General features: G+C 39.2%; 1 protein-coding gene across 2 annotated transcripts in view; it reads right to left on the bottom strand.

The window, feature by feature from the left end:
- Window positions 1-1180: 1180 nt before the first annotated feature.
- Window positions 1181-10244, bottom strand: part of LOC137273923 (acid-sensing ion channel 4-B-like) — a 35696-nt gene continuing 26632 nt past the window's right edge. For both annotated transcript variants that reach the window (XM_067806830.1, XM_067806831.1), the window contains exons 5-9: window positions 6950-7130; window positions 6078-6146; window positions 4620-4782; window positions 4060-4151; window positions 1181-2589 (exon numbers count right to left, since the gene is read on the bottom strand). In XM_067806830.1, the coding sequence (XP_067662931.1) occupies window positions 2444-2589; window positions 4060-4151; window positions 4620-4782; window positions 6078-6146; window positions 6950-7130 (651 nt within the window). In that variant the 3' untranslated portion in view covers window positions 1181-2443. The remainder of the gene's footprint in view (window positions 2590-4059; window positions 4152-4619; window positions 4783-6077; window positions 6147-6949; window positions 7131-10244) is intronic.

Here is a 10244-nt window from a genome sequence, read left to right as displayed (position 1 = left end):
GTGTGAAATCAAGCACCGTGACAGGAATATTGCTAAAGGCGGTGTAAAACTAAAACTAACTCACTCACTAGCCAATGCTCCCACCGAACACCCTTCCATCGTCAGCCATTCAGCCACTTACAGGAAGCATGATACGACGATGTCAAGGTGTGATCCCATCCAACCGATCACATACGCGTTAGTAGAAATTGATTTGTCAGACACCGAATTTGATTTCGTGATTTGGGATGTTTTACATTTGTCTGTCATTTTGACGGATGACCGGACTAATCATTGGTGACATCTGGGTTAACGACATTGTGTGCCACATGACAACCAACTTGTTCATTGAACATGTCTTCACTCCAAACTGTTTCCAACAATGTACATAATTGAACATATCATAGTTTACAGTGATCCATCAGAAATTTCTCGAAAGTCTGTCATTCGCATCCTGGAACTGATAAGACTACGGTGAAATTTGAATGCGTGTTATGGTAAATAGAACGTGTTGTGAAGCTTGAGCAGTATATATCCTTTCTGTAACAGCTGTTGTGTGGGTGCAACAAAACACTAGAATCAAAGTAGGCTGCATATTCGAATATGTTTCGAGGTTGGATTTATGGACAGTTATTACTGAATGGACTATAAATAGTCGGTGGACACATTTCCTAAGCGGAAAATCGTCAATGAACATTCAGCATTTGGGTCGTGTATGGTGTAATTGTATCGTACCTGTCAATGGTTTATCACAGCCGAGACGAAGTGCTTTATCCTACTCGTTTATAACCGGATTTGTCATATTTGCCGTCTGTCTTGCTATAAAATGAATCAATACTACACTAGTAACAACACAACGCCAAAATGGGATTAACGCGTGATGCTTACGACTCTAAGATTTGCACTTGCTCTACATGTGAAAGCATCTGTGTGTGTATGCGTTCGTGCGTGTGCGCGTGTGTGTGAGCAGTTAACAAATATCAGCTGCCATCTGACCGGATTACTGTTATTTCTAAAATCCACATGCAAAGACATTAAGGTGAAATCAAGGTTCATCTTGCAGACATGCTATCCATAATAATGATTAGTAGGTGTTGTAATACCTTTACCTTAGTAGGACAATGGAATAAAAATATTCTGATCACAGATTCATCACGGCAAAGTGGAATCCATAATTCGTACTGATATGTTAACCCGCAACGACTGAATGAATATCTTTATTTAGATGTTTTATGATACAACATGGGGATATAGATCTGGAAAGGTCAACACAATATGGACACACTCGGCCGTATGCCTGATTTCATAACAATTCTGTGAGAAGACAGAAACTACTCACTCAAAAGCAGAAAGTGCTCACAGTAATAGAAACATCTTCACATGATCAAATTGAAAATATTGATGTCCCTTTGATTGTCGAAAATTTTATACTATGACAGTAATATGTACATCATTAAAAAGTTACAGCTTTGTGTGATCTTTGACCACATTCCTTTCCTCTTTCCACCTGACATTGAACATTTGGCAAATAAACTTTCAACATTTTTCACGTGACATCAAATATTCCGTGGGGTGGAGGTAAATAATAAATCTGCGTGCAATCAATTTTGATCATGACTGTTTCTTCCGTTGTCCAACTCGTGAACCACAACGTGATTGTGCATGTTTGTGCATCTGGTTTGTCTTCACTTGAACTTAAAATGTAGAAGAAAAAAACCTAATACGAAAATCACTGTCATGACAAAATCGTCACATGAAACCTCCATTTGTTGATTACACACACATCCTTTCTGCTTTGATACACTTTTACAAAATACAACATGTTTCGCATATCGCCTTCCTTCATATAGTTATTAAAACTCATTCCCGCTTAGTGAGTACATTTCGAACAGCTGATGTGTGTAACAACTCCTTAGATTTCCATGTGCTTCATGACCCAGGGGTTAAGTAGGCCTCCTCACTGGCACATTCAGTGTACCATTTGCTGATTCAGAATCCAGTCAAATTGTGAAAGACATGTTTACAAAGTCCCAGGCTGATCTTAAATGAAAGATACGCTGTATTTGCCTGTATATATACATCTTTGGTCATTGAGTTTATTGCAGTTTGTTCATTTTATTGAAACCTCAACAAAGACCACGTCAAGAGGTTGTGTTACAACAGCTGCCTGGTGTAGGATATACTCTAGACTTGTCAAAGAAGAACACCAAGAGCTCAATAATCTCTGTTAATGTCAACATGCTGGCTATGAGACACCTTTGAAGATGGCCGTATAAACAATGCTTCAGTTGTCTAAACATTTACATCGATAATAGGATTCAGGGGTTTGTACCCTTTCCGTTTTGAATTTTGTAGCTTGACTTTCTTCCTACACTTCTCAGAGGTAGAGCAGGATGAACATCGGGAGCCCTGTTGCATAAACATCGTCGTCGACATGAGAAAGTATCCACATGTGGTAGCATCGTCACCATCTATTAAACCTGTTTTCTGCTTTTCGTCCTCTAAGCCTGTCCATCATGTACAGAAACATGAACGTGAGGAGCTCCCCGATCTCTGCCACTGTCAGGATGCTGGCTCCGAGACACAATCCCATCTGACCGCCGACATTAGCTGCAACAACAAAAGCAATAGCTTAGTTCACCAGCAATGTATTTCCCCACAAACAGCTAATACTTTATTGAACGCACCGGTATCAGAAATTTCATATGCTTGTACACGGATATATAATATACACTTTTAAAAATAATTAATCTGTGAAATCTATTATCTTGGCCAATAAATGGTTTAGGGTTCACTGACAGCTTGAAGACTGTTTCCATTATATCACATATTTATTGCTTAACTTCCCGTCTTATTACAGTGAGTGAGTGACATTATGTTTTACGTTGTTTTCAGCAGTGTTACAGCAACACCACGACAGGGGGGCACCAGAAATGGACTTCACACACTGTACCCATGCTGGGAATATCACGTTGGAAAGTAAAATGAACACAGCTTGTAGACGTTTATCACCCAGATGATCCAGGTTGGCAAGGGACGCAACTCTAAGGAGCGTTTAGACAAGCTGAATATTCAGACAGGTTTATATTCTTAACAGTCTCTAAATGTATTTTGTAAACGCCGCACTAAGTATCATTCCAGCTTTATGACAGTTGTCCGTGTGACATGGACACGTGAGTGAGTGAGATTGTTTCACATACCATTGTCGTTAGAATGGTAGAGGAATATTTCTATGGAGGGAGGCGAAATACTAGTGAGTGAGTGAGTTTAGTTTGACGCCGCACTCAGTAATATTCCAGCTATATGTCGGCGGTCTGTAAGTAATCGAGCCTGGACAAGACAATCCAGTGATCAACAACATGAGCATCGATCTGCGCAATTGGGAACCGATGACATGTGTCAACCAAGTCAGCGAACCTGACCACCCGATCCCGTTAGTCGCCTCTTACGACAAGCACAGTCGCCTTTCATGGCAAGCATGGGTTGCTGAAGGCCTATTCTACCCCGGGACCTTCACAGGTCATATTCCTTTGGTGGTGAATTATTTGACTGCATGGGGAAATTCCGACCTGTTTTCACCACTGAAGGATTGTGCCATACCTTCAACTACAATAACAGTGAAATTGTCATAGCATTGGCGGCAGGTGACGATGCTACGACGTCCTCATTTTCAATATCGACCAGGACATCTACACAGACAGGACTAACATGGCTGTGGGAATCAAGGTAAACTAGGTACGGTCAATTTGTGTTGTTTGCTGTTCAAAGCCGCACGCAGCAATGTTCCAGCTATTTGGTGGCGGTCTGCAAATAGTCGAGTCCGGACCAGACAATCCAGTGAACAACAGCATGAGCATTGATCTGAACAGTTGGGAACTGATGACATGTGTCAACCAGGTCCTCGGGTCTGACCACCCGATGTGGACCACACAGGCCAGCGAGCATTCGGCTTTGCAACTGGGATAAAATGATATGCATCATAAATAAGTCACTGTCCACCAGACCCCTTTTACTGCCTCACAGGACAAGCATGACTTTCCAAAGGCCAATTCCAACCCGGCTATGAAGTTGGGTACTAACAGAACAGAGTGGCTCGCGTGTACTGAGGATGTTGTTTTATGGATGTCACCATCATCTTGTCGTAGAACACTCTCAGCTCCAAGAAGTTATTCCTGAAGTGGACGATAAAACTGTATGTAACTAAATGTACTAATATACTTCCGTAAATGATTATTGAACTGATCATGAATTAATGAGCTAATTCCAACCCCTGTTCTATGGGTCAGGCAGATATTTACATACAATCTCAATATTGTTATTCCAAACATTCTTTCTTAGACATGACATACTGATACTAGGAATTGCATGTCATCATGAACTTAACATGTCCCAATGGAGAACTTCTTGGAATCACGCCCCAAATAGTGATGAAAATCTTAATATCAAACTTTAAACATAACATTGGAAAGAATTATATTTATATACATGTCACATAACTAACAGTGGTCAATAGTTTGTCGATGGGCATATGAAAAACAAAACTAGTACTGCACGAATATTGACTGAAGAATTCTAGTGTAGAAGGTTATCGTAAACAGGACAATTTACGATGGTTGGATACTGGCACAAACGGAAGTTACCTGAAGAATTCGGAAGTCTCCGAATTAGTATTGTTGTTCAACGTTTCTGCCCAGATTTCCGCTGGGTACGCGCTTGACGACACTTGCGCATTGAACGTCTCAAAATTGCACTGTGTGCCACATTGACACTCCGCCTCCAATGTGGTGTTCTTGAACATTTCACCTGTAAATTCATAAGTTCCCTTAGACGCTGACACAAGATGTTTCTACAGATAGTGACATGCAGTATTTCCCTAAAACAGAGCGCCTAGAGCAGATAATCTGGATATGGCCGCTATATAAATATATATAAATAATAGAATAATAATATAATGTTACAGCAGCAATTACGCAGTGCAGTTTTGTACAGACAGTGACATGCAGCATTTCAACAGATAGTGATGCAGCATTTCCACAAATAGTGAGATCCAGTATTTCCACAAATAGTGAAATGCCGTATTTCTACAGATAGTGAAATGCAGTATGTCTACAGATAGTGACATGCAGCATTTCCACAGATAGTGAGATCCAGTATTTCCACAGATAGTGAAATGCCGTATTTCTACAGATAATGACATGCAGTATTTCTACAGATAGTGACATGCAGTATTTCCACAGATAGTAACATACACTATTTCCACAGAGAGTGAAATGCAGTATTTCTACAGACAGGGACATGCAGCATTTGTACATATAGTGACATGCAGAATTTCTACAGATACAAAAGAATATTTAGCCAGTTAGCATGGATGTATAATGACGTGCCTGTTTTTAGTGTAATGTACGATTTTATTTTTTAAAAAATGGGAATTAGGAAAACTCACCCAGGTAACTAATATTTCCCAATACTAGTTTCCTCACTGACGTGCCGATTTGAGGCAAGTCAACAAAAAAAACCAACAAAAACAATCGAAACTGGGCCAGAAAACCCAGTGACTGATTATACCAGCTACTATCCACTGTGAGATTATAGGCCCTGTGCATTTATTATGTGTTTTTATTCTGCACCGTTAACTAGCAAGTGCATGAGCAGGTTATTGAAAAAGGAAATAAAAGTAAAAAAATTGAAAAAAATGTCTCTCATTGATTGTGTAATTTTAATTTTAAATTAGAAAAACTTCAGTCATGTGGTAATAACCTTCAACATATTTTATGGTGCAGATCGAATGATTCCGAAACATTGCTAATAAATGCAAATAACTAAAGATGAGATTGACCTGGGGTTTATAGTCTTCAAAGGTCAGGGTATTTATTTATATCGCGAAAGTGTAAAATTCCCACAGTACCTTGGAAAATTGAGATGAGAAAACTTTCACTGTTTCAAATCGGAATGAACATTCATGGAGGGCGGCGAAGTGATACATGGACAAAAATACTAGCAGCTTTAGAACAAGCATTACTTGCTAAGAATCTGTTCCTACCTGGAATCAAAACGCTGGTTACTTCAAGTATTACAATAAGTGGACATATGATACTCACGAACAGATATCGAATAACAGGTGTCCTGCTTCTCCAGGGAGCAGATTGGGATATCGGGTTCTGCTGATCCTGGTGGTAATTAAGGGCATTTATTTCAAATCATTGCGGTAAATGACTCATTATTTATGCATTACAGACGACAGGTAAATGGCAACACACATTGACATTTTATGAATGGGTGGATCGGCGACAACAAGATGAAATTTAAAGTAACGAGAAAATAATTCCACAAATTACGAGAATAATAACGGAAGTAACGAGAAAAAAACTCATTATTTCGAGATCATAATCAACGTAAGGAGAATGGTTCGGGGAAAAGATTATTAATGCTACAAAAGGGGAACCATTAGGTATGTCTCACCTGCGACACCCGTCGCAGTTTCATGCATGGGAATTCCATCGGGCACTATTTTTGTAACTAATGTGTCAACTTTGGGAATGACTCTATATACATATTGAAAGCCTTACTGCAGCCTTGAATGTTGTAACGCTCTTTAATAGTAGCGGCTAGAATGTTGCTTCAACTATATATCTACTTGGGACAAATGCATATGGATGTTATCTTCGATGCAGACAAACCAATCAAATTGCGCGTAGTAAAAACGCATTTCAACGCATGAAAACAGCTAAAGGATGAACAACTTTTAACGCTGAAACATCTTTAGCTCGGGAATGACTAGCTGTTTTGCCCACGGGATATGCTGCATTTATGGATATTTAGAGTTATCTATACTTGGAATAGTATTAGACTATTTTCATCTCCGCGCTCATTTGCGCTTTGACAAGGCTCAGTCGCATGCATGGCGACGAGAGAGACGCGTGACGTCATCCGTCTTGCCGGAATGACACGAGTAGATACGAATGTAACTTACGTGGATCAGAAGGTCCGACGCATCCACAAAGGTTGTAGGCCTTGGTCTGTATACACTCCATGAAACAATGGTCATAGGTGTAGGGGGAGTAGTACTTGAGAGGATTCACAAAGTCGGGACGATTTGTGTCCACACACTCCATTTCATCAAACGCCATGTAGGGGTGAGGCAGGTACACGTACTACAAAACAAGGACCCAAATTTATGAGGTGACTTGCTGAAGTCTGTTTATACGATGACATTTAGTGATTTGATGTTGTTTCCAGTAACATTCCTGGCACCCTATTGAGTGGATCAGCCGTGTGACATAGCCTCACAATGAAACCCTAGTTTTCGTTCCTTATACCATGCACCAATGAATATCAGGGTTAGAATGGGTCTTCAGTAACCAATGCTTGTCGTAAGAAGCGACTAACGGGATTGGCTGGTCGTGATTGCTGACTTCCTTGACACGTCACCGTATTTCGGTTGCAGAGATCAGAAGACTTTCTTATCCAGATATCATTATTTACAGACAGTCTTATTGATGTAAGCTTGCAGCGATAAACAAGTAACGTACTCACCTAATTCAGTCCTGTGTTCGGACATACAAACCTTTCTTGCTCAGCTCCGTGTTCTGTATATTCCCACTAACGATTCTATCACGCGTTTGACCAAATTTACAGTTACCTGAACGGTACTACCCTAAAGTGTTAAAGTGTGGCTAAAATATGAATGATATCATCCTAAATGAAAGATTATTTCACAGTGATTAGTTCAATCGTCACATCTTGTCTGAGCTAGTAAGGAAATCAGACCTCCCTGCAGTTTTGGTGACCAAATGGGATGTGATTTTTCACAATCAGGAATGATTTAGTTTTATTTAAAGACGGTTGTCATCGACTTCCGTTCGTGACTACCGTGGCAGGGCCCTGTTAAGGTGCATTTCACACATGGTATTATTTCAACCCACAACAGGACAGTTTATTTTTTATTTCATCCTAATAATTCTTTTGGAGAGCTTAGATCACGAAGTAAAATTGTGGACAATAACACTCTATATACCCTTTACAAGTTATTTTTACTAAAATTAAGTTTTTCTATTCCATCTTCATTTGAAGACTGCATATACATTTAGTTGGCACTGTAAGCATGAAAACATTAGAATGAAGCAAAAAATGGTACTTTGTATTAATTTTAGATCAGCAAAATGTTACACTATGTCTGTTCACCAGTAACAGTTCCATGCTGTAGGTAGGATTAACGATGCCATATACTAATATGTCGAAGATACATCACACAATATAACAGAAAGAACTGATAAAAATGTATAATTCTATTACATATTACAAACGTCTTCCTTTGCTCATCAACGAATGATGAGTCAGTTATACCATCATAACGCAAGCAATATTTCCTTCATATCAATTCGTATCTATTGTTCTTAATAGTCATAGTGAGTTCCAAGTTGACATGTTGGTCAATATCATCAATGTCAAGGTCACGAGTAGGTCCACATTCACTCGCTGAATTAAACACAACTGGTTTAACCTCTTACAATCACACCTACCTGTATACTGACTTTTACATGCATGGCCATGAGGCTGTCAAAGGTTCAACTTGTTTGCGACTTTGTCATGGATAAATATGAAATGAATATCTATTACGACAGAAATCAATTGCTGAAAATACAAAATATTAACTGCCTACATTTAAAAACAACTCAAAGATATTCCTAGATACTATATTTGTAAACGTTTTGCTCTAACTACGTTCATAAAAATATGTAGGTCTCTGTTTTAGCAACATCTAATGATATACACAGAGAGTTACAAATAAGATGGTTCTGGCACTATGGGCATGGGTCTCCCCAAGTGGGATACGATGGCAAGCATCAAACAAGTGTGTGAGTACGACCACACGATGACGACCACAAATCCCAGTTGCTACATAATGGATATTGTTGTACCCCGATTGCTTTACGGATCCAATGCAACATGCTTATGAACCTGTGATAACGTATGGTTCGAAACATAATGCAATCAGTCTAATGATATGGATTGCAGGTCATTCAAAATCCAATCACACACAACACAATGTCTCCAATATCAACTGGTTTCTGCGTAACTCGTACCCTAGCGAAGGAATTGTCAAGTGACATTTGATCACGATCGCGCACAGAAGTTGGTATAGACGGTGACAGACTTGTCCGATGCTTTAGAATCAAATTTTCCTCTGAAAACCTTGACATCGTATATATTTACTGAAAGAAGTGGGTGACCTAGATGGATACTAACAGATTCTCAATCATTTCCGATGTCAGTATGTGGAAAGACCACGTTGTCCTTCAAACAATTAATAATTACCGCATAATCGAATTGGCTAAAGTGAATCACTACTTCATCAGATGAAGGACGTCAACACGATTACGCCAGTCCCAAAATATTGACAGTTGTGGGTGACCTCGCTCAGATGGCTGCTAACAGACCAACTGTCATTCATTTCCCGATTTCAGTATGTCGCATGAATATGTTGTCCTTCAAGCAGAGAATTAAAATATTAATAATAGTTATCGCATCGTGTAACTGACTCATGTGAATCACTATTTTCGCCAGCTGTTAAACTTGAACAATACAACGTTAGTCCTAAAATATTGACAGACCTCACCTAGATGAACACTATGGTTGTAGGCAATGTTGCATTGTTCCAACAGACATTATGAAGCCACCACCTGTTCGTTTTTATATGAAAGAAATACGAATGGTACTATTTATAGAAGATTTATTTAAATGCGTTTCCCTCCTCTCAAGAACCACATTACCACTGAATGGCATGGGCCGTAGACACGCCATTAGTCTGTATAATGCTCAACACTTTCCGCCTAACCCTTTCTGCAATGGAATAGTCCAAAATGAAGTAGGTTTAGAATCCCACTGGCTCACTGGGGCTCATTCATTATAAAAATGTCCTATTATCAGAGACTTACATTTTGTATAAAGCTTTGCATAAGATCTTTGTATAGGATCTTTTTATAGGATCTTTGTGTAGTATCCTGTAATTATGGATGAAAACATGCCCCAGATATGCTTATTGATGACCATATCTACATTTCTGATTTTTTCCCACATACGATAGCTGTTTAATATTCAACTAGAACGTTGTGTAGTCTTTTGGGTTTTATGAGTGTTTTTGCTCGTTGCTTGTTACATTTGCATGGGCTGGGGGTTTTCAAAATGAGTTGCATGTATGCAGAATAAATTGTTTATTGTCTCATTAGCACAGAAGTAGCGAATGAAGTCTCCCATGCTTTGTTTGT

Source organism: Haliotis asinina, chromosome 2, assembly GCF_037392515.1.
Source record: "Haliotis asinina isolate JCU_RB_2024 chromosome 2, JCU_Hal_asi_v2, whole genome shotgun sequence".
Classification (NCBI taxonomy): Eukaryota; Metazoa; Mollusca; class Gastropoda; order Lepetellida; family Haliotidae; genus Haliotis; species Haliotis asinina.
The sequence above is the reverse complement of the archived record's forward strand: the minus strand, read 5'-3'. Positions and strand labels throughout refer to the sequence as shown.